Here is a 25,305-nt window from a genome sequence, read left to right on the forward strand (position 1 = left end):
TTGTAATAACTCAGCAATTTTTAATTTTCCTAGTTACAAAAAAGATATGATTTTACATTGATTTGTTGATATTTCAACCATTTACAAATAAATATAACTTTCGGTGTTCATTATGCTTTTAAATGATTTCATTAAGTATTTAATAAGGAAAATGATTTCATTTTAATTAAGTGTTTACCATATTAAAATTGTTGGGACAGTGCTTTCTGCTGTACCAAAAGAGCACACATACGCAGGCTGATAAGATATTTTCTTGGTGGAACTGGGTGGAATAAAAAATTAATTATTAGTCGGCGGAGGAATCAATTATCCTTAAAATCATCAATAAAATATTCAACATTAACGGACGTAATCCTTAGAGCATTTTATTTGTTGTATATTTCGAATGCCACAACTAGTAATCGATCAGATTGTTCGTAAATGTCCTGGCAGAAAAATATTTTGCTATCAAGTTGAAATAGCATCCGCTTGTAAAAAGTACAATGCATTATTGTATTAACGGAAAACGGACTTGCCCTCGTTTACAGAGAATTGTTGATTTTTATTGATCTTGACTATAATTTCCTTGTCGCTTCTTAAGCGTGACACTTGCCACTTTTGCCTCTAAAAAGGCCAGTTGTTAACTGTAGCGTAGCTAAAACTAGTCTAGATAAGTAAAAATCAACAATTCTCTTGACATCGAGGACAAGTTCGTTTTTCATCCTCCCGCCGGCATAATTTCCTAGCAATGATAGGCGATAAAAGGAAAAAGTCCGCTATCCCTCATTAATTTCAAACTGTCTGATATTAAAAATTTCATATTATCCAGTAACTCAGCAATTTTTACCAAAAAACATGTGTCTATGCTAAAGACGGGAGTTTCCCTTGCTTTTGTTTTCAGAAGAGATTGATTTTATTTGACTTATTTTTACTGAACCTCTGCTCAGCACATCCGTGAGCTATGAACTTTGAATTTACCGGGTCCCAATAAACACCTATAACACCGCCAAACGGATTTGATGTTTGATTTTTTTAAACGTCAGGTTTCAATAGTGCTTATCCAAAAAATTAATTGGTATTAATATTTTGTTTCAATTTTATTGAAAGTTAAGCCTTTACAGTACCTTTGTCGGTTTATATGATATGACCGACGGCTAATTTTTTAGCTTATGAGTAGCTGATCTGGAATGAATTCCTTTGTCTTCCCAGTTTGCGTTGTGGTGGTTTGATATTTTTTAAGTAATAAATTTAGTTTTTATGTATTACAAGTGTTAATTACCAATTTTATTGGATTAAATCCCCATCTTTACCGTTTAAAAACAGGATTTTTTGAATCGTGAAGGTATGTCGTCTGGGAGCAAATTATATTGAGTTGTCTTCAATTTTCAAGCACACAACATATATACGCACTCATAAACCGGCTTTGCAAAAATAATAACGATGTGGATTTTTCGACGGGCAGAAAAAAAATTCCGACTATTTTCCTCGAGCCAAGGGAGATGAGCGAGAGGCGAGAGAGATGTTTGCCGAAGAGCACGAGGGCGCGCGCGTGTGATCGATCTCGGGGGCCGCGAGAGAGGCTGCGCGGAGGAGGCGGCCTCCGAACGCGAGAGAGCGAGCGAGAGAGACGGAATATAAATCTTGGTGGTCGGCGGCCGCCAGCATCCAGTGCGGCGGAAGATGTTGAAGTAGGCTGACCTCAGGCATGGCCGACGAGGAACGCGACCAGCAGCCGCCGCAGAACAACGGCTTCCTGCCCCCAGCGGCGGCCGCCCCCGCCGCCTCCGACGAGGCGCTCGCGCCAACCGAGCTGCTGCTCCTGCGGCAGGCCGAGGGCCCCACCGAGGTGGTGGTCGCCCCGCCGGCCCGCCAGCCGCCCCCGGGCCCCCGCAGACGCCACCCCCTGTGCGTGGCGGCGGCCGCCGCCGTCGGGGGCGGCCTGCTCACGCTCGCCGTCACCCTGCTGCTGCTGAGGCCGTCCGCCCCCAACGACGCCGCCGCCGCCGCCGGTGAGTAGCCCTCTCTGCCTTCACTTGGCCCTCTTGTCTACCTGTTGTTTTGTTGTCGCCGGGGCGCACGTGGCTCTCTCTCTCGCTCTCTGCTAATGCTCCCTCGCAATATTTCATCCCTCTGCCGTCTCGATCGCGCCGCCGGCGGGGCCACCTCTTAGCGTTGTTTGCCCAAGTGCCGCTTTCGGCTCCCCGTTCCACTCTTTTGACGTTTACTCTTAACAGCAAAACATTATCTCTGGTCCAAATTTTTGCTTAGTAAATTTTAAATTCGATATAAATGAAATGTGTGTGGCTTATATTTCAGTTTCTGAAATTGAATTATAGAAACTCGTGAAAAATGAATTCTCCTAGAAAATATCCTATGATTTTGCCAAGTGAGTTAGACGCAAAATCTGCTTGAAAAGTAAGCAATAAAACAAAGCATCATCAGGCTCTCCCGATTGTGAAGCGAAGGTTAAATTTTAAACTGCATGAACACAATCCGGTTTTGATTCCCTCCGGATTAAGTTGCTCATTTGGTAGCTGTTGATGTATTCCTGGTTGATTTTTTTGTGACAGTCGCTGTCGCCTCCCGGTGAGCCGGATTGAGTTGCGAGCTGTCCTGAAAACCACCTGTTAATTGACGTCTCGCTTTTCGGGGCAGCAATCAGCTTCCAAGTGGTCGCCTTTTATTGTTCTCGGCTTTGATGAAACTTCTACCGAGCAAGCAGCACTTTTTACTCTCACCCTCCCTGCTGTTGCTGAAGTGTCCACAATCCGAGTAGAAATGGGCAAGCACCCAACACTTTCATCAAAGAAAATTATAGTAGCAGCATTGTTATGTAACGCACCAGTTGTATTTTAAAGCTGATTGTCCGGCCTACAGCACGCACCCTCACTAAGCTAAAAACAGTAAATGTGAACTTTGTCCGATGATACGTAAAATGTTTGATCTTTTAACATTTTTCTAATTAGTTTTTATTTTCTTGCAGGATTTTGTTTAAGGAAAGATAGACTTGTCGAGCAAACATGCTAAAATTGATCAAAACTTGTTCTTGACACATATACAAAACAACCATCAATTATATATTCGCTGCTGAATAAATTAAATACAAATAGGACCGAGTACAACCAGTGGTGAAATGTTTGAAAGTTGCGATGGTGAAAAAATGGCCAAGGGACGACCAACTTTTTACGATGCGCTCGCTGTACCGGTGCGTGTGGGCAGCAAAATCTGAGCTTCGCGTTTTAATCTTGCAAGATAAGGGAGATGCATAAAAGCGGTACGGAACGCGTAATAAATTTCAAAGATGTAGGGACGGCTCGCAGCTGCCAAAAACCTTTTAACCGGTTGTAAATTCACACAGAAATCAAAGCAAGGACGAATGTGCTCACGTCAAAGGCTCAAAACGAGAGCTAATCCCGACCATAAAGGTGATGATTTTTATGTCTTGATCTGCAATAAAAGCGGCCGTGGATATCTATACGTACGCGGTTCTCTCCTCAAAACGTATGTTTACGACGCTGATGAATATAAAATGAGAGCGAGGGGAAAGGGTAGCGCGCGTATAATAGCGAGTATTTGGTCGTTTGACAGACAAGAGCTGCTTTTTTGTATGTTGTCTCGCGCGCGCGTCCGCATTTTGTGCTGAGCGAAAAGTAAGCGACGCCGCGCCCCATTAAAAAGGAGTCCCCAACGGCAATATTTGCTCAAGCTTTGGAGCGTCTTGCCGCGCTTTCGGCGATTTGTTCAGCAGCAGCTACGCATACCATCCCTCCGCGCCTCGTTGCCCATTCTCCCATTCTTTTCACCAAAGAAGAGGATATGTTGTCGTGCAAAGATAATTGCCTGCGAATTTCGGCTCTGCAAAGAGGCCTTTTGTTGGATTCTCCCGCGTGCAAAAATGCTGGCCAACGTTGCCGGTCGGCGGACAAAGGGTGCGCCTAAGCTAATTACGCAATTTCGCTGCAGACGACGGGGGGCGACTTGAATTACACCCGAACAGCCAAACCCGTTCTTTCTGCGGGAGCCCCGAGAATGTGCATTACCACTGCCATGTGAGGAACTAAAATGACTTTATTATGGTCTGCTGCACGCGGAGCTGCCGACCTATTCACTGGAGAGTTGCACTCCAAAATAAGAGATTTTATTGTGCCAAACAAAGGATAATTAGATTAAAAATAAAAAATAAAACTTCCACGCTTTTTGTGTGAACACTTTTAATCTGTGCATTTTCAATGATTGCTTTTGAATTCAATAATTTTACCATTAATTAGTGGGCGTGTATACTTTCAAGCAAAAACTCAATCAATTTCCTATTTTTTGTCACCTCTGATAATTCAACCAGATCAACGGAAACGTACCACACACCTTTTGACGTGAAAAATGTTTCATATGCAAAGAAAAACTTCTGGGAACAATCTGTGCAACTGAGGCAGAAAAAAGCTTTCAGCAAAAAATTGCAATTCTCTTTTTGCAAGCTTGCGCCTCCTAGCTGGTGTGCAGATTAAATTTTGCACAACAATGGCTGGGATGGATTCATCCTCTTTGACGGAGAGTGTACATAATCCAGTGTGCGGGGCAATATATCTGCCTAACGCCATTGTGAGCCGAGCCAAAAGCCACTCGCCAAAGAGAGCACTCTCAGATGTAAATCACGTTTTTACATGCACCCAATAAAAAGGCCGCTTTATGCGCGAGATATATCGCATTAAAACTACCGTCTACGCTGGAAAAGCTTGGCATTCAGTCGGCTAAAGGAAGCTACGAGCAGGATGCAATAAATTTTGAGGGGATAAATTTTATTTTGCCGCCTTTCAGGTATGACAAGGAGCGGAAAAAAATTAATTATCCTGTCTTGCGTGAAATTAAAAATAAATGTAATTTTCACTTTTTTTTGCTCTTTTTATCCCTGTCCGAGGACCGGGAAGGGTGCGCACTGCACTGGCATGAATGGTGAAACCCGGGTGCCAATTACACCGCGAACGGATAACATGGACGCACCAGGCCGCACAGGGACCCAGCTCACTGAAGGGCCACTTGCCTTCGCACCGAGGACTGCATTGAAACGCTAGACATTTGTCCCGTGAAGCCAAATCACGCATGCTGGAAAGGTGCAAACCAGCAAGTAGCGAGTCGGCGCCGGTGCGCCCCCTAGCCCGTTGAGCAATTTGAGCATTTCGAGTCACTAAACTAACCACTTTTTGCCATCTCTGACATTGGGTAGCCAGTATTAGATCTCCGAACTGCTCAAATACCTCCCATTGCTTTGACTTTCCTGAGAATGCCTTAACAATACGAGCCAACGGGCTGGTCAAAGTTTGTGATTTTTATCATAAAAAACCCTCAGCTGGCTAATATAGATGAAATTGTATTGATTATCACGCAAAAAATGTTCGTAGAGGGACCACTGTCTCTACACAGATAAATGCTAAATATATGTTCGTTTTTTGTACAGCCATAAACACAAATTTCTGGAAAAAGATTAGCAAATTAGCAGCAACTTCTAAGGTATCGCAATGCATATAATTTGATCTTGATAAATAAATTTAAAAATGATTTCTGTTCATGAATTTGCATGAAAGAGCTTTCCCGCATGCTGCATGATAATAATCTAAATTTTCAAGATCAGAGTATAAGAAAAAAAACACACTTTGTTGGGAAACGCTCTTCTGCCAGAGGGCTGTATGCCACTTCCATAACGCAGGCGTACATATTTCATGTACGCGCTTATACGAACAAGACACGTGGCTCTATATACCTTACGTTGGGAGCGTGCGGATGCTGCGGGAGAGCTGCGCAAATCTTTTATATACTCTCCTGCACATCTATCAGGTCGCACCGCAAAACGGAGCAGGTACGCTCCAGCAAGATGATTTCCTCTCTTCTCTTGGGCTTGCTGCGAGAGAGAGAGAGAGAGAGAGAGAGAGAGAGAGAGAGAGAGAGAGAGAGAGAGAGAGAGAGAGAGAGAGAGAGGTGGGATCGATGGTTTTAATACAAGAAACCGCAGATTACACTTTACTAGTGCACATGAATAGTCATCTCCGCTGTTATGTGCGTTTTTTTATCAAGCAAAGTGCTTTTTACCGCTAACAACTAGGAGTTTCGGCCTCTTACCAATCTGGTGGATGGAGCTGAATTTTGGTTATACGCCGCGGCTTGTTATTGCCGTGAAGTAAAAGTCAAATGCGAATGCACTGCCGCCGAAGGGAAGAAAATAGCGTTAGAGTCGAGAGGGAAGTTTTGCTGCCGGGCCGTAATAAGGGCGGAAATAGAAAAAAGAATCCAATTAAGCGTGAGTGTTTTGCGTGCTCCGGCAGCATAACGGAAATTATTTTTCCGTAAACGATGCACGATGGGCTTTCAGATTGAAAAGTAAATTCGATGATGGAGCGAACTGAGGTAGAATTTGCGTCTGAAAATAAAGGAAAAATATATAAACGAAGCCATCCTCGGGTTTCCCCCTTATCCTGACGGCCGAGACTCAATTTCCATTTTCTGACGTGCGTTTCTGATCATTCTATTTCTGTCGTGTTTCCAGGTGGAGCCAACGTCTGCCTGAGCGAGGAGTGTGTAAGGACAGGTAAGCCGAGCCGATCAATCAAAATATCGACACGCACACTTTGACAAAAATCAAATATGAGCCGAGGAGCCAATTTTCTCAAGGTTTCGGTTGGACCTAACAAGTTTCTTTGATTCAATAAATTGGTTTGACAAAAGAAAAAGAAAAAATGCACCGCGCGTCAGCCAGTCTTATTTGCTTTGTTTTCATTCACCTTGTTTGCCTCCTGCGGACGGAGTTATTTTTATGGAAAACACCCGCTGAATCCAATTAATCCGTTTCAGTGATGGATTTTCAGGGCATATTAATTGGCGAGCTGAAAGCCACGGGGGTACCGCACGGGCCTAGAGGCCTGGAGAGAGTTTCGGCCGCAAGAATAGGCCGCGTGCATTAAATTCAAATTATATTTGGAATCCTACTTTTTTGTGTGAAGTAAATGAAATAATGTATTTCAAATTTTCTTTTCAATTCTTGCACTGATGTCACAATCACCTCGAAAGTCACTGGTAACACAGATGGTTCACTCCAAAGTTGCTAGCTGGAATGTGTTGTGAACCTTGTAGTGACGTCAGGGCGGAAATGATGTTAAAATGTGAAATAACCGATGAGTGATGTGGCTGGTGGACAGCTGGTTTCCAAAACGTTGATAAAATCAGTATCGGCCGAGCTTGTAGAAGACCGCATACTTTCATGAATTTGATAAAAATTTGTAACGACTTCTTCAAATTCTTTTGAAATCTCCGCCTGGCTTTCAGGAGAATCAGGACTGTTAGAAGATTGAACTAAAATTCACCTTTAATTTAATCAAAATTAATAAACTCTCAGCATTTAATTTTTAATTTTTTTGACCTTACAAAAATTATGCATCGATTAATTTACTAAGTGCTCCACAGTAAAATAAATAAAATTGCCTGGAAACAGTGACATGACTAGAATTTAAAGACGTTCTAATTTGCGATTCCAGCTGCTTCTCTGCTGTCAGCGATCGACGCAACAGCCGATCCGTGTCAAAATTTCTTTCAGTACGCGTGCGGATCGTGGAACAAAAAACACATCATCCCCGAAGATCGGAGCTCCATCAGCACCTTTGAAGTCATGGCAGATCAGCTGCAGGTCATTTTAAAAGGTCAGTAGCCACAGTAGAATGCAAACAAATTGCACCTCTGTGGTAAATAACAGTCTGGCTTTATGTGCCAAGCGACGAACAAATAATTGCAGGTCCTTCGTCTCTAGATTCCTTTACTTTGTTTCGCTCCGACTGTCGAGATTGCTTTTTCGCAGCGCGCGAATTGAGCTCAGCGTTTGTTTTCCCAACTGTGCAATTGCCCTCGATCTCTGTTCACTGTCGCACCGCGCGCAATTTGTATTTTCCGACAAGAGTAATGATGGTCGGCTTGAAAAAACGCAATTACGCTGCTTGACTACAGATGAGGGCCCGATTGCTCGTGGGTATAGTTTGATGCAGATTTAACGCCAGCGCGCGAGTAAAAAAATCTCCGCGCATTTCCAGAGTTGCAGATCACCTTGGCTTAAGTTTCAACCGAGCAACAGCCACGGTAAACAAAAACTAGGCAATCCGAGTCGAGTAATGCGATTGCTTTGTGCAAATTAATATCTATAATGAAAGTATCGCACGCACGACGTGCAAAATCGAATATATTGTTTTTGTTATGACTGCAGTTGCGTGTGGAATACGAGTGAAAGGTAATATGTATCCGTTTTCATTGCAGATTTAAATTCGTTAGCTCTCGGCTTATGTCACGTAAAATAAAGAAATACTATACTATACATGGATGTGCAGAGAACAATAAGAGCCTCATCACTTGAGAATTATTCCCATGTATAAAATTAACTAACAGATTGTTTTTGCTCCAACAATTCCAAATCCTTATTCCAATTCAAGATTGGCATAAACTATTAAAATTTGGTCAAATTAGCATTATATAAATAAAACAATTAAACATATGGCATTCAATGATTTATAACTTTGACCAAATCAATTGATTTTGCTTGTGTATATGATATTATTAATTTAAGACAAAATCAGGCAGAATTGCCACCACGGCAGCGTGAGGCTAATTTCATCGCCAAAGTTTTTCACCAACACCGTTCTTACTCGAACTTAAGAGATAGGCATTTTCTTACAAGACTAAAAAATTTAAACCGGGAAGACTGTTCTCAAATAATTTTTTCAGTGTATCAATCTCTGGAGGTGAAAACCTAAAATAATCTCGTTGGAAATAAATTAGAGTCGTATTGATTGAGACGCAGACATCTTTATTTTTAAAAACTGGATTTTGGGGAAATTTAATTTATGTTTTTTTTTGTTAGCGATAAATATGGCTCAAATTTCATATTTTTCCCAATGATTGCCGAAAAGAATGCTAAATTAAAAGATTTCTTTTAGTGCTTACGGAAAACCTGGTGAGAGTTCAATTTGGAAATAGCAAGAAAGCAAGCTTTCCCTTGAAATTCTTGGAAATTCACGAAAATTTAATTTAGATCGGACCCAAGTAAATAATTAACTTTTAAGAATGAAACGCAAAATTTCATTGAAGAAAAAATTTCCGGACTTGCTCTCTTTTGCGTTTTCAAAAAAGTTGAATTTTATTTTCTTGGGAGCCGAATTCGGCGCTGCTTTTTCTCTTGACTAGGGCTACACGAGTTGCTGAAACCTGAATCCAGATGAAAAAAAATAAAATTTTATGGAAACACTACATGCCTGATTTTTACTTAAACATATGCATTCCTCGAGTGAATAATTCTTCAGAAAGAAAAATTTTATGAAAGAAAAATTTTATGACCAGAAATACACTCATTATTTATCCTGAAAGTGTTTCAACAACTTTGTATAAATTGCAATCGTTGGTTTGCTTTCAGGCGTTTTGGAAGAACCATTTGATGAGCATGACAACGATGCCACTAAGAAAGCCAAATTATTTTACAAATCGTGCATGGACATCGGTGAGTCGCGAAGTGTGAATTTGAGATTCGAGAATTAATCGTGTTCAAATGCACAGCGAAAATCAGAGTACTGGGCGACAAGCCACTGCGACGGGCGTTGACCAGCTTTGGCGGATGGCCAGTGGCCACGGACAACTGGCAGCCGCCGTCCTACTCCATCGAGATAATGCTGGGCCGGCTGCGGGGCGAATACAATGAAAGGGTGCTGGTTGAGCAGTGGGTCGGCCCTGACGACAAGAATTCGTCAGTGAACATCCTGCAGGTGCGGCCCAAGTAAGAAGATATTCCCCACCCTTCTGCCCCTGCTCAAATCGATGACATGCTTCACGAATTCACATCATTTTCGATTTACGCTAACTTTAGTTCAAATGAAGGGTCTTAAATTTCTATAAACTCGTCAATTTTCTCAAAACAATTGCTCTTTATTTTAATGTCTCCCCAAAATTTAATTTTCATTGTTTTCAGTGTGTTACAATGTTTCGACTTTCAGCTGGATCAAATGGACCTGGCTCTGCCTGGGCGCGATTACTACTTGAAAAAGAACTCGGAGAATGAAATTCGCGCCTACCATAAATACATGATTGAAGTAGCTCTGTTGCTGGGAGCGAAGCAGAAAACTGCGTTTGAAGAGCTTAAACAAGTCCTGGAGCTGGAGAGGCGGTTTGCTAATGCAAGTATCGAATATTTCCTGAAATAAAAGATACCCACAAATATTTTGTTTTGAATATGTCTAAAATTATTACTAAGGATCGAAGAGAAGCACATTTTAATAAATATAAAGTTTATTGCAACATGTTTTCGTAATATCAGGTTTTGTACTTTTTATAAGCAGGCGTCGCTCCCTGAGGCGGACAGGCACGACACGAGCAGCATTTACCGCAAATTGACGCTGCGGCAGCTGCAGGCCGAGGTGCCGCAGATCAACTGGCTCGAGTACCTGAACGCCTTCCTGCACACCAAGGTGGATGCTGATGAGCCGGTGGTGAGCTACGCGATGCCCTACTTCAAGGAGATGGGCCGCATTCTGCAGGAAACAGACCGCCGCGTCGTGCACAACTACGTCCTATGGCGTCTCGTGATGAATATCATGCCGCACATGATCGACGACTACCAGCAGAAAAGGGTAGAGTTCCGCAAAATTCTCCTCGGCATCCTGGCAGAGAGGAACAGGTGGAGTCAGTGCGTCGACTGGACCAATAAGAAGATGGGCATGGCCGTCGGTGCGCTCTTCATCAGGGACAACTTCAATCTCGAAAGCAAGGTCAGAAGATAAAAATTTTACTGCTTTTTTATTATTTTCACGGAATGCGAACTTTATACGCAAAATACTTTTGTAGGATCTTTGAAGCATTTTATCTCTTTATTTTTGAAAAAATCCAAATTAATGTTGAAATAAAAATCTGCCACAAATGATATTTTGTTTGAGGAATTTTTATCATGAACGTCTGGCGTGCGACCGCGAATCGCACGACGTAATAATTTGCAAGACCATTTCTAAGAGCTCTTCTTGTTGCCAAATTAAAATATTATTAGACAAACAAACATTCAACATTTTAATAAAGCTTGAAGCAAACTTGTTGATATTTGATATCTCTCGACATTTTAACCCAATCACCCGCGCAGATGAAATCACGGAAGGCCTCTTGGCAGGGGCTGGTACGAGGGTCACGTTTCGGGCACTGCATTAAAATTCGTAGATGATTTGTCACTATGTTGACTCCCACGCAGGAGACGGCTCTGGAGATGATCCACACGATCAGAGAAGCATTTAACGAGCTGCTAGCCGAGAACGACTGGATGGATAACGAAACGCGAGCCGTGGCCAAAGAAAAGGCGGACCAGATGAACGAGCGGATAGGTTACCCTGAACTGCTCACCGACCCCAAGGAGCTCAGTAATGAGTACATCATGGTAAGTGTTTGCGCACTTAAATTCGCGTTCAGCGCTCCAAGGCCGAAACTGCCACCTTATCTCCTGCCGCGAGTGCGTAATCTTGAGTGCAATAAAGTGTCCTGGATGTGGAAAGTGGGACTCGCGCTCATTAAAAAGCAATCTGGCGCGTAGGAGAGCCGCTTTACGAGTGCATCTAATTGCTTTTGCAGCTCAACATCTCCGAGAACGAGTTCCTAGAGAACATCTTCAACGTGCTGCGCTACGATGCCTACCATAATCTGCAAAAATTGCGGCAGCCGGTGAACAAGGACAAGTGGTCCACCGATCCTGCCGTAGTCAACGCGTTCTACAATCCCAACAAGAACGACATAGGTGCGACTACTAACTGCACGAAGTTAAAATAAATAAATAAATAAAATTAAGAAAAGAATAGCATTTATGAACAAACCAACACGTTTGATTAAAATAAATCATTATAATGGATTTTTTTATTTAGCGCCTGCAAAAATAATAGCTATGCATCACGCGCTACAGTCATGTGAAGCGAGTTGTCTATTCACGACTATTTCTAATTTAACTAAATTTCTGATTGTTTTAGTTTTCCCGGCAGGCATCTTGCAACCGCTTTTCTACAGCCAGCATTTCCCGAAATCTCTGAACTATGGCGGCATAGGAGTAGTCATAGGCCACGAAATCACACATGGATTCGACGACAAGGGTGTGCATTTGACAATCACAAAATCCAAATGAAATCTAGCTCATTTTTGTCGGAGCAGGTCGGCAGTTTGACAAAGACGGAAATCTAATGCAGTGGTGGAACAACGCGACCATCGAAGCCTTCCGGAAGCGCGCCAAATGCATCATAGATCAGTATTCAAAGTACAAGTTGGAGGACGTCGATTTGTTTGTCAACGGCAGGATGACACAAGGCGAGAACATTGCTGACAATGGCGGTCTCAAGCAATCTTACAGGGTGAGATTAATTAATAAATAATTGATGATTACTTTTTTCATAAATAATTTTGATTGATATCTTTTTACTATCTCCAATAGCTAAAATTTCTCTACCTTGCAGTGTAAATTTGCGAAAATTATCGGTCTAAAGTTTTCCGCATGGTTTTTAAGTGCGTTATAGTTTGCCCACTGGAAACCTTAATATGTCGGCTACAAGGAAATTTTTCTTGCAAAGCCGTAGGCCGTTTCATGAGACGATTCTAAATCAGGCGGAAAAACACGATCCTCTTGCCGTGATATTTTGGGGAAAATGAAATAAAATCTGACGTATCGTTTCATGGTCCAATTTGTTGTTGCAAATTGAAGGACCACGAAAATGGATGCAATCCATTGTATGCTACAGCAAAAAATGCTCGGTTTTTAGGCATACAAAAAATGGGTGGCGCGTCACGGAGAGGAGCCGCGCCTGCCGGGCATCTCGCTGACGCACGACCAGCTCTTCTTCCTCAATTACGCGCAAATCTGGTGCGGATCGATGCGCCCCGAGGACGCCCTAACCAAGATCCGCTCTTCGGTGCACTCGCCAGGGCCGATCAGGGTTATGGGGCCGCTGTCCAACTCCAAGGACTTCTCCAAGGCTTTCAACTGCCCGCTCGGATCGCCAATGAACCCGGTAAGGAAGTGTTCTGTCTGGTAAGAGGAAAGCAGGTGCCACCGCGCCACCTTCGAACACGCACAAAATCTTTCTTTTTCTCCCTTTTTCCGTCTGAAAACATCAGGAACCGTAATATAAGGTAACACGCTGAGAGAGAAAAGGAGTGGCACTTTTAGATAACACAAATATACTGTTTTCAGTTGATATTTTATACACAGGTCCCATATATTTAATACACAATTCAGTATTAAAAGAAAGTACTTAAACAAGGTTCTTTTTACTAAAATAAATGTTGTTATTTATGCCCAAACATGCATATTCCTATAGTTATATAAATTTTCTGACTCGACTTATAAGAAGCGCGAATTCTATACTACACAACAAAAAAGTATTTGTAATTTTCATCTTTTCATCACGCTACTCGTTGATATGAAGCTTTAATTGTGAATAATCAAACACAATTTTTGAACTATATATGACTTACAATGATAGTTTATTGCATTAAAGCATAATATTACACGCACAAACAAAACACACATATAGTATGGTAGTCGCAAATGCGCGTAAATATATATGTATTGTATAACTTTGAGTGTTAACAACTCTTTTTTGTGTTGGTACTCACTCTCTGCTGGCGAACTAATAAACTTATTCTCTACACCTTTGACACATATTCTAATAATCAAAATAATTACGCTGATAAAATTTAACTGATATTTCCCTATCTCGATCTACAAGCTATTACCTGCGTTGCTTTATATTGTAAATACATAAAGTTGAGTTGACTCGCAATTATTCTTAAGCAATTTTAAAAATCTGTGAGAAACACGTACAATTAAACAATAACCACTACACAAACTGCTTTTTTATTCCAAATCCCTACTTGAACTGCATTAAAATCAAGAAGTACGTAGTCGTGACCCCAAGAATCTGCAAAATATTTATGCAAATACAGAATGATGTCATAATTAAACTAGGCTTGAATGTCTCACTGAAACGAAAAACTCCAAATTGAGGTTGAAAAATGGAGCTCCTATTTGCGGCAAGGAATTGTATCCATTTGTCAGGTTTGTGATCATCAGAATTGCGTGTTGGGTTTGCTTCGTTCCTTGAATCCACTGAACTCGGTGAGCAGCCAAATGAATTTCAAAGACCAGGAGACGAATTTTGTGTCCAAAGTAGCAGTATATGAAAATCTGCAGAAGAGCGATGACGCCAAAGCAGAAGAATGCGATGGCGTGAGTCGTTGTGAGAAAGCCCTAAAATGTTCATTACATACCGTATTATATATCAGACTGAAATTAATCTTTACTGGAAAATAATTAGTTGAAATAAATAGCACGCAAAAGTCAATAATATTTTCTCGCATCAAAATTAGTAAATGATATTGATTGATACCATCACAACTATGTAGTCTGTCACACAAGCCTGAAGGGTGCAGATGATTACAGAACAGATCACGCCTGGTGCTGTCGTCTGGTTGATTTTTTGCAAAAACCTATGAATGGGGAATGGTGAGTTTATTAATTTGTTTTCAAAATGTGTGTTAAAATTATGAACCTTAAGCATTCATGATAATTGAAGATCCAACTTTCTATTTGTTTTATGTCTCCAGAATCCAATGCTTTTGGTACGTCATCGCGAGTCTTTCGAAGCATCTTGATAATAAGGTGGTAGAAAAAATGGTAATTAGAGTCGCAAACAGTGAACTTCACCAGGAGAAAAAGGGATGCAGTGTATATCATGTATAGGTATATTGTGTACTCTTGTGATGTCATTTGAGAAAAATATTCTTTGTAAGTTGAAAACTTCTCGTAATATCCAGTTGTGTCAGTTTCTGTTGCATTTTCGTTGTAAATTCTCGATCTGTGGAAATACATTTTGCAGGATAAAAATTTATATCATGGTAATATTTCACCTACTGTTGATCAAAGAGCAGTTCCTTAATTTGTAATGAGAATAGTAAGCTACTGAAACTGATAAATATGATGAAGAATGACAAATTTATGATTAAATAAGCGATGCATTTGTTCGCAACCTCACAGGTTGTTTTGCCACCAACCTCGTCACTGTTCTTGATAAATCGGAAAAGAGATACCATATTTGAATGCTTATAGATCGTGAAACAGTTTCTCAGAAATGCCAAAATAACCCCAATGCTGCTCGCAAGAACGAAGGCAACGGTGATGAGTTCCATTTTGTCTGCCAGGATCGTGAAGGTGAAATTCAGCAATATTGTGTAGGTGTAAATAATCATGGTGAGATTGCTGGCTACAAAGAAGAACCAGCAAATGCAAATTTTCACAGAACGGCGCCTCACGTTGAGCACAGGTATAGCGAACGGGAGGCCCATCAAAACGTTCAAAACTAGCAGACCTCGCACACAATATCCGCTCAAGTTGCTTCTTCCGTCGCACTTTTCCGACCTCTTCATGGCTAATTTTGCTCGGAAAGCCATCAGAGAATTTATGATCGGCTTCATATAGCTGAAAGAAATGACACAAGAGCAAGTTACTTGGCTTTTGCGTATTCAGATAATCTAGGAAATCAATAATGTGCCGGCGGACTTTGGGTGAGTCATATATATTGAGTGATTATATCAAACTATTAGATAAACTTGCTTTCATATCCAATGCAAATAGGGACTGTTATTAGAAAATTATTTTGTGTTCAAAACAGTAAAAATTAGGAATTCAAATTTGATTTAAAAAGGAAAATATACAATTTTTTGACAAATCACTGTTTAATTGACTAAGGATGGATGAATATATAAGTCCAATTTGTAGAAAAAAAAAACAATCTCGCACTTTCTAGAACTGGGTAGCCACTGTGTTTCGGCCTGTCTCAATAGCCTCATAAGTAGAACACTTTCTGTTACTTGTAAAAAAGGGTTATTAGAATTCCTTGCAGTCTATTCACGCAGATTAGGGCCATTTTATTTTTATCTTTTAAGAATTCAGTCGTGGGTTTAAAGTAAAAAACAAATTCGTGTAGTTTAAACTTATTGTTTATTACAACATAATGAAACTAATTTAAGTTCTTTTTTTAAAACATATTTCTCTCTGAGAAACTGCTTAAACCTCAAGTCAATGCGAATTATGATAGTCATACATTGGAACTTTTTATTTCTCCTTCTTGAATTGCATCAATACAAGGAAATATGTAATTGTTACTCCGACGATCTGAAACATAAATTGCGAAATTTTTAGTGAGCCCTATTTGTGTTCCTGAAAATTGCTCCACCTCACCGAAACGAAGAATTCCATAGAGAGATCAAAAAACGGAGCTCCGATGCGCGGCACGGAGTTTGGCCCATCGGTGGCGCTTGCAATCATCATTACCGCGTGCTGAATTTGCTTTGGCTGCCGAATCCATAGCACTCTATGTGCGGCCGTGTGGATTTCGGTGACCAACAGGCGAATCTTATGGCCAAAGAAGCAGTAAATATAAATCTGTAGCAGTGCTAAGATTCCGAAACAGAGGAGGACGCTTGCGTGAAATGATTCAATGAGACCCTGTTTATAATGATAATTGTGCACTAATTTAATAAAAAATATTTTTAATATACACATTACTGGTTACCAATGCAACGATGTAATCAGTCAAACAAGCTTGAAGGGTGCAGAGAATCACTGTGGCGAATACATTTGGTGCTGTAACGTTGTTGATTTTTTGAAAAAGCCTGGAATCAAAACAATGAATATGGAAGATGTGAATTAACATTGAAAGTGTACCTGATGCAATTGTGGTATTCAAAAATCCACTTTTCAATTTTTTTTATTTCGCCGGTATTCAATGCTTGTGAGACCTCCCTTAGTGACTTTCGAAGCATTCCAATGACTGTATAGTAGAAAAAGTGATGGTTGACGTCGCAAATGGTAAGTTTTGCCAGCTCTACTAATCCAGAGAAATAAGCGATGATGACATACGTCACGAACATTCCGGAGCTCATTTTAGTCACAGTATTCGTGTAGCTTGGAAATTTCTCAATGTACTTCATGGTTTTGTCAACGGCAGTCACATTTCTGTTGTACATTCCAGTTCTTGAAAGAAAATTAGCCTTTTTCACTAAATTAAATGGCAAATAATACCCTTTGTCATAGAGCCTATCCTTGATTTGCATTGCGGTAGCAACGCTGATGACACTAAACGCAGCAAAAAATGACATGTTGCAAATCAAATAAACCAGACTCTTTCTCGCAGCGGCCAAAATAATTTTTTCATCAGTTTGATTGCTTTGGTTGATCAACCTAAACAGAGAAACGATTTTGATTTTCTTTGCAATGGTGAAAAGCGACCTCAAGAAGGTCAGAATGATGCCAATGCTGCCAGCGGTGACAAATGCGATGGCGGTGATTTCCAATTCCTTGGACTGGATCGTCAAAATGCAATTAAGCAAAATGTTGTAGGTGTATAACAGCATCAGAGAGTTGCTGAAAATGAAGAAAGCCCAGCTTATGTAGAATTTCAGAGTGTGCCGCTTCACGTTCAGCACGTGGATGGCGAACGGATGTCCCAGCAAAATGTTCAAAAACAGCAAAACTCGCACGCAGAAGCCTTGCAGCTTGCAATTTTCTTTGCTCTTCGTTGCCATTGCGCGATTCTTGCTCACTTCTTCCCTCAGCAGAATTTGCTCACGCTTCTCTTCAATGAAGCCAAAGCTCGTTTAAAGGAGGCAATCTCAATCACACTAATAATTATTATAATGATATGAAAGAGATAAAGTATTGATTATTTGCGTATCCAGAAGGGGTGAGAAGAGGGAGAAAAAATAATTGCAGGAATAAATCATATCTTACAAATAAATTGATTTTCTAGATTTCACATCAATTGTAAGGATTTCAACTGACGCTATTGACATTATACTTATAGCTTAAATTTATTTACTGCCTTTACAAAAAAAATGGGTTGTGTTATCAGTTTCTATATTCTATCGATTCGATCAAAAAAGATAACGAGTTTAGGTATTATTTTATTTAAACTTCTGCATACACTTGTAATTAGACTTTTCATTTTTCCGATTACAATATTACTTAAACTGCAGTAGGACCAGAAGATAGGTTATCGTGACACCGATAATCTGCAATCCAACGGTATTTAAGTTTAATTAAAATAATTTGGGCGTTAACAGATCTCACCGAAACGAAAAATTCCATGGAGAGATCGAAAAACGGAGCGCCGATGCGCGGCATGCAGTTTGGCCCGTCAGTCAAATTCGCAATCATCATTATCGCGTGCTGAATTTGTTTTGGCTGTCGGGTCCATTGCCCCCTGTGCACGGTAGTGTGGATTTCAGAAACTACTTGGCGAATCTTGTGGCCCAAGTAACAATAAATAAATATTTGCAGTAAAGACAGGACTCCGATGACAAAGAAACTGAAAGCGTGGTACGGATCGACAACGCCCTGAAAAAATCGTCTTTAGAAATTTAAACAAATTTTTCTACTTTTTGAAACGAACCATAGCAGCAATGTAATCAGACAAGCAGACTTGAAAAGTACATAAAACAACAGTCGCGATCACGCTAGGCGCTGTCAAGTTGTTGATTTTTTGCAAGAATCTAGAATATTTAGAAATTATTTTAAGCTTTCTCATTAAAGTCTAAAATAAATACCTCATGCAAAGATGATAGTTGTTGAGCCACTTTTCAATGTGCAGGATGTTTCCAGACTGAAAATATTTTGTTACATCGTCACGACATCCACAAAGCATTGAGATGACAATAAAGTAGAAAAAATGATTATTGGCATCGCAGATTGTGAGCTTGAACAGCTCAATCACTCCGAAAAATATGCTTAAGAAAATGTGAAAAATAAAAATTGTTGGTGACAGTGTGGACATGTATTCTTGAAGCGTTGAAAATTTCTCCATGTATTTCAAAGTTTTATCTGTTTCCGTCGCATTAAAGATGTACCTTCCTGTCCTAAAAATAAAAAATTTAAATTAATATAAAACAAACGTTTTCAATTTTTCAAACGCAGGCCTACCTTTTATCAAAGAGCACATCTATTAACTGAAAGGCCATAATAATAGTGATAATGAAGAATGCGGCAAATACGACCGCGTGGAAAATAAGGTAGACAATGCATTTTTTGGCAGCTTTGAAGGTGCTCTTGGCATCGATCTGATCACACGTTTTTATGAACTTGAAAAGAGCCACGTATTTCGAGTGTTTGGAAATAGCGCACAGTGATTTGACGAATGTTAAAACGACGCTGACGCTGCTCGCAACGACAAACGCAAGGGTTGATATTTCCAATTTGTCATTCTTGACCATCAGTGCGAAATAATGGAGAGAGTGATGGGTGTATGCGATCATCGATAGGTTGCTGAAAACGAAGGTGATCCTCCACAGGTAGTACTGGCAGGAGCGGTGCTTCACGTTCAAAACACTCCATGCGAAGGGGAATCCCAGGAGAGCGTTCAATAACAGCACAATCCGTACGCATCTTCCATGGAGCTTGCTTTTTCCCTTGTTGTGGAAAGCTTGCATGAGCTTCACAAATGAATTCTTAATCAACTCCATCGCAGTAAAGCTTTGAGCCAGTTGCATAAGAAATGCTTTGGTGATTTGCTTCTATTTGGCATTTATTAGATGATAGATAGCAGAAATGGTAAACATCAAGCAGATGGCTGGTAGAAAATGGAGATTATATATGCGATGTTCTCAAACTATTGTGTGAATCACTGACGCAGATTGTGCATCATATAAATACTTACTGTTAAAAAACTATCTGGACGTGTTAATTGATTAAAACTATTCTATTATCTATGGTAGAGAGCATACGATTATCAATACTTTTTACACTGTCATCATTATCTATGGATTGAGGAAAATAGAAATAAACAGCGAATATTTAGCTGGATTTTACATCACGTTAATGAATCTTAAAAAATTTATTGATTTTTTACAGCATGAATATGACATATATTTTTTACATTTTACCAAAGGAAAAAAAGGATTCTAGCTCTCAATAACTCAAATGATTATATAACTTAGATATCAGTGTTTTCAGGGAAAATTTTACGGCGTTAAATGGGATGAGAACCGCATGGCATTTTCAATAGTTGTGTTTTTTCATAACTCCTTGATTCATCTCGACCAGCTCATTTTTGTATTTGAATGATCACGATGAAATAAGTAAAAACAGCGCTCATAACCTGCAACATTGGCGCACACTGTGTTAGTCAGCCATGAAAATGTCAAGTATATACACACGTGTTTTAGGAAAGGAAATGCTTACCGTGGCGAAAAACTCGAGCGAAAGGGCGAAGAACGGACTACCCGGAAGCGTTAGACCGGCTCTTTCGTTGGCCGCCGAGCAAATCATTAGTGCCGCGTTTTGCAAACGCTTTTTTGCCCCAAACCACGAGCTGCGGAAAGCGGTGGCGTGCAACGCACTGATCTGTCAAAAGGCAGAAAATCCACTCACATGAGTAGAAATTGGCATGAATGCGAGGAAATGTGGACCTTTTCTTTGATCTGCTGCCCCATCATGCAGTAAAGAAATACCCTCTGAACCAGCATCACGCCGGAAAGGATCATGTACGCTGAGTTGAATTCAAACGCCATCTAAAAAGATTCATTTTTAATAAGCAGAGAAATGTGTGTAGTGTTGTTTGAATACTTTAACACACGCGATCGCTAATAGGCATATTTTGAAGCCGCTTAGAACCACCACAGCTCCAATTACTGGCGAAAGAAATCTGTTGATGTCACAAAGAAATCTGCGACTTTTAGAGTTAGAGAAATTTAATGAAAAGCGTTAGTAAAAAAATAACCTTGAGAGATCCTGCTGGAATAAGAGCCACTGTTTCAATGACACTCTTTGTACTCTTTTGTCCCTCGATATGGCCAGCGGCAGTTGTTGCGTCAGCAAAGCAAAACTTTCCAGGAAGTTAAAGTACCACGAAAAGAAAATGAGGTCCATTGACACAAGCCGACCAATCATGAAGAAGGAGTACAAGTAGCAGGTTAGGACGATGAGGGTGGCACAAAGCTCCTGAGGCAAAAAATAGATGAGGCCGCTCAAGACTGAGAGGACCTTGGAAAGACCGACCACGATGTCAAATGACCGATGCTGCGAACTCTTTGCTGCGATTTCCTGTTTTATTTGTCTTGACATTAGTTTATGACGACGCGTCGCAATATTTACAGAATTACTTTGTGCATGGTTGAATTCATGGCTGCAGCGTTCAAGTACAAGGCGGTGCCGAACATAAACATGAAATATACAATTAAGAAAAGCAGCCAGCGCGACAGCTTCCTCGATATAACTTTCTTGTGGGCTTGAACATACGGGTGGTTTAAGAAATGTTGTATTTTTACTGAATACTCGAGCAATTCTCTCTCCCTAAAACAGCTTCAGTTAAAAGGCTTCAATTAAAAAAAGATGTTTTACCTAATTGCGACAAAAGCGCTTCTGAAGACGGCCTCTGAGATGGTAATGTAACCAGCGCAGAAGTAGAGAAACAGAGAAAACTTGTGAAAGCTATTTGATGCGATGTAATCAGAACCAAATCAATATCAGAAGTTAAAACCCAAACCTTAGGTACAAGTTGTAGGTTCCCAGAGCAAGAAATGCGATTGTGATAAAATCAGTGGTAAATTTGTGCGTCTTCATCAGGAAGGCTCGCCATCCTGTCAGACTAAGAAAACTCTGACCGCAGAAGGCGCAGAAAATGAGCAGCAGCCTGTGGCCCTGGCCGAAATCTGGCTCGCCGATCAATTTCATTCCCGATGGAACGCAGCCCCTAAACTGCGGCTCTCCGCGCGACAATTGCGACTTTCTTATCTGCAGACGGGGTGAGGGCAGAAGCGGCGACAATGATAAACAGGCGCTTCACATCAAAGAAAAATTAATCGGTGATGCAGCGTGCTGTGATCGCCTATAATAGAAAATTAATTAACTATTGTTATTTGCCATAAATAACTATAGTAAAAAATGCAATTGCTTTCTACTTATAGAGCACACGAGAACATTTTTTGGAATAATTATTAAGGCTCATGTTCATCGCTGTAAAATTAATTTATCAATCTCACAATTTTGCTAATTGATCCATATTCCGTGCAGTTTCTTGATATGCCAGATGGTTAATTTCCTAAGCTACAGGTTCTGAGATATCAGGCGATAACGTGGATAATGCCTTCAGAGCACACCGTAACAGCATTAGCGCACAACACGCTTCCACTGCGTGACACCTCTATCTCTGGAAAAAACTGTCGTCTGTCGGCTAAAGTTCACTTGACATTATGCAAGACCAAACGCTTCCTATTCACAGCCAGGTTAGTGCAATATTACATCATTTTTTCAATAATTCCTTCTATACCTATAGTTATGTGCATAATTAATTTTAAAATCTTCCCGCATTAATATTATTAGTCAGAAAATTTGAAACAAAATATGATCTTGACATGAACCTTGAGATACAAGCGCTTTAAAGTTAAAGGTGTAACTATAGGACTTTGATTATAATTTGACCAATATTAGAAAAAAGTTATTTCATTTAAAATTAATGAACGGCTCTACTGCACGTGAAATTTAATTCAGGATGGTCAGCTAATAATTTTCTCGCAGAATTTTCACTATTACGGACCATCCTGAATTAATTTCCACGCGAAGTAATTCTATTTAAAATTTAAAAAAATAGCTTATGTGTGTATATTTCTTAAAGTTAATTTAATATAAATACATTAGATAAGACCGCATTGAGTTTTATAAATTAAAAATGAACACCTTATGAAACTATAAAATATTAATTGGTTGTATATTATTTAAATTTTTATTGGATGTTTATTCTCACACTTTGTCATAAATACATCAATGCATCACAGTAAATTACAGTAAATAACTAAATTTTCATGTTCTAGCAAAAGCAACCGTGTTTTGGGTACACCCTATTGTCCGTTATGCACTTGGTGTGTGGGCAGAATATTCGCCTGCCACCGAAACATCTCAAAATAAGCACCTTTTGGAGGGTCGTCCACTTCCTCTACTCATCGATCATCAATCTTGCGGTGATATTTTGCGTAGGGACAACGATTTTGACATTTCTCAAGTACCGTGAAAATTTTGGCCACGCGCTCTTCATCGCGTCTAGCTTTTTCGGGGTGCTCGAGTGCTTCATCCGCATCACTTACACCACAATATGCGGAAAGAAGATTGAAAATGTCGCTGCCAGGGTGTATGAGACGCTTGAATTCACCGAAGTAGACGCAAAAAGGCAGAAAACATTTATTGTGAAGATGTCAAGGTTAAAACAGTATAACCTCATTCATATTTTTTTAACTAAAATATTCTGATTATTTATAATTCCATCATTCCTAGACACTATGGTAGCGTAATTTTTTTTATTCTTTGAACACAAAAAATGCCATTTATCTTAAAAATTCTGTTAGATAATTTAAGTTTATAATTTCTTAAGATAAACGATGTTATAAAACATTTAAATGTTAAATACATACCTTAAATACAACTTAATTTTCAGAATTATTACGATACTCGTGACTGTTTTGTTCTCCGCGTTCATCGTTTCCATCAGTGCAAATTACTTCTCTACTTTTGGCCAACTGGAGGATATTTTCGGCAATGTGAATGGAACCGAGGAGGAAATCAACCAGCAGATGATGTCCAAACAAGTGCCTCTCGAGGTGGTTGAGGCATGGACCTACGTTTGTGCCTTTTTCCAGCTCTGGCCGTCCACCGGCATGCTGAAAGTGTACGCTGCTTTTCTGCACGTCATAAATTTTTTGGGCATCGGTCGGATTATTGTGTCCGATATTTTATTTTACTCCTGGTACGCCATCATCATCAATCGGTACCACATGCTAGCCAAAAGTGCGCCGGCCGTGTTGAACAAACAAGAGAACGATAAAAGACTGGTTGATTGGATCCAATTTCATCATACAATTAACGAGTATATCAGTTTAAAATTAAGTCCCAGACTATTTAATCATAAAAATAATATATATTTAATAGATTGCTTCAAGAAGTGAATGAATTGTCATCGCCTGGTATTGTAGCGGCTGTGGTTTGCACTAGCTTGCAAATTTGCATTCTTTCCTACGTGGTGATAAAGGTATGCTAAAATTCGTTTATTAACAATAGGGATTGTATTGTTGACTAAAGGATGCTCTTTATATCAGAGATTTTTCTCAAATTTGAAATATTAAACACAAATTGCTCAGTTATTGACATCAAATAGCTCGCACTAAAAATCTCGCAGCTGCAAACCGACTTTGTTGAAGTCAATTTATTTAAACGAATTAACTATATACCTCTATATCATCCAATAGATGCATGACAAGGCAATTATCTGGTCATTCCTGATGTTTGGAATTGGTTCGATTTATCAAGTATTTGTGTACTGCCTGCTTGGCCAGTGGATCAAAGATAAAGTAAGTGTGTTCTCGCTTAAATTAAAATAAAGAGTGCGAATATGTTTATGCACTTTATATAAAGAATTTTAAAAATGATTTCCTTCTGTGTTTGGCATAGTAATGTGAAATAAAAGCAAAAAATCTTGAAAAAAAGACATTTTAATGTGACTCATTTTTTAATTCAATAGAAATTTATGGCTTATGATAGCAAAAATTTATGAAAATTATTAGTGCAAAATTATCTCTAAGTGATGTAGTGAATTCATATTTATTTTTTTCCACCGTAATTTAAGGTCATGGAACTGCATTCTGAGGTATACAGAGGACCTTGGATAGAGAACGAATTCACAAAGCAACACGCGGCTGTGATTATTTGCTCTGCAGCAAGTGAAAAAATCGGCCAGTGCCTTCCAGGCGCACCCTTCTTCTCCATGTCACTTCAATTTTTTGCTTCGGTATTATCCATCTCGACACAATATCTATAAGCTCTCTAAATTTTTATTTTCACTAACCTTTTTCAGATGACCAGTGTTGTTTTTACGTACATCATGGTGTTGATACAGCTAAATTAAAAGGCAAAAGATCATTGTCGGGATCTTTTTTTTTTATCAAAAACCAGAATGTCAGTCAATCCTTTGCAAAAATTGTGACGGATGATTCCCTCATTTGAGAAACATAAATTTAAGTTATGACTTAATTCCTTTTAAAATTTTCTGTAATGAAGGTTTTACACTTTGCATGTTGTATGCTAATTTTTATAATTGTGATTGTTCGCATTGGAATATACTGAAAGTACGTAAGCTATCGACAAATTATTTGTATGAATACCTTTTACAGTCGGCCTGATAAACTATTTCCATATTTTTTGAGACGATTTCGTACAATTTATCTCCTCAATATACTGATCTCTAAATTTACAGTCTGTAA

The 25,305-nt window shown here is 39.7% G+C and overlaps 3 protein-coding genes and 1 long non-coding RNA gene across 4 annotated transcripts; 2 read left to right on the forward strand and 2 right to left on the reverse strand.

Annotated features, from left to right (window-relative positions):
* The first annotated feature begins 1,572 nt into the window (after positions 1-1,572).
* On the forward strand, positions 1,573-13,856 carry LOC135939712 (neprilysin-1-like). Its single transcript, XM_065484224.1, has 12 exons — positions 1,573-1,988; positions 6,512-6,553; positions 7,497-7,658; positions 9,413-9,496; positions 9,553-9,758; positions 9,987-10,166; positions 10,329-10,757; positions 11,225-11,407; positions 11,599-11,761; positions 11,988-12,107; positions 12,166-12,362; positions 12,768-13,856. Exons 1-12 carry the CDS (start codon positions 1,685-1,687, stop codon positions 13,038-13,040), a joined length of 2,343 nt encoding a protein of 780 aa, XP_065340296.1. The 5' UTR covers positions 1,573-1,684; the 3' UTR covers positions 13,041-13,856.
* A 2,205-nt stretch (positions 13,857-16,061) lies between these two features.
* Positions 16,062-17,523, reverse strand: LOC135940386 (uncharacterized). Its single transcript, XR_010574846.1, has 4 exons — positions 17,090-17,523; positions 16,581-17,041; positions 16,247-16,513; positions 16,062-16,180 (listed from the first exon to the last, which is right to left on the reverse strand). It is a non-coding gene; the product is annotated as an uncharacterized LOC135940386 (long non-coding RNA).
* Positions 17,524-17,956: 433 nt separating this feature from the next.
* On the reverse strand, positions 17,957-22,889 carry LOC135938678 (uncharacterized). Its single transcript, XM_065482517.1, has 11 exons — positions 21,546-22,889; positions 21,401-21,490; positions 21,163-21,352; positions 20,781-21,103; positions 20,627-20,726; positions 20,470-20,571; positions 20,243-20,404; positions 18,613-20,159; positions 18,459-18,558; positions 18,137-18,403; positions 17,957-18,078 (listed from the first exon to the last, which is right to left on the reverse strand). Exons 1-8 carry the CDS (start codon positions 21,731-21,733, stop codon positions 20,106-20,108), a joined length of 1,209 nt encoding a protein of 402 aa, XP_065338589.1. The 5' UTR covers positions 21,734-22,889; the 3' UTR covers positions 17,957-18,078; positions 18,137-18,403; positions 18,459-18,558; positions 18,613-20,105.
* On the forward strand, positions 22,201-25,063 carry LOC135938682 (uncharacterized). Its single transcript, XM_065482525.1, has 7 exons — positions 22,201-22,284; positions 22,870-23,252; positions 23,487-23,915; positions 23,978-24,077; positions 24,295-24,396; positions 24,672-24,833; positions 24,900-25,063. The coding sequence occupies exons 1-7, from the start codon at positions 22,252-22,254 to the stop codon at positions 24,948-24,950; spliced, it is 1,260 nt and encodes a 419-aa protein (XP_065338597.1). The 5' UTR covers positions 22,201-22,251; the 3' UTR covers positions 24,951-25,063.
* The last annotated feature ends 242 nt before the right edge of the window (positions 25,064-25,305 follow it).

The sequence above is a fragment of the Cloeon dipterum genome, chromosome 3 (genome assembly GCF_949628265.1).
Source record: "Cloeon dipterum chromosome 3, ieCloDipt1.1, whole genome shotgun sequence".
Classification (NCBI taxonomy): Eukaryota; Metazoa; Arthropoda; class Insecta; order Ephemeroptera; family Baetidae; genus Cloeon; species Cloeon dipterum.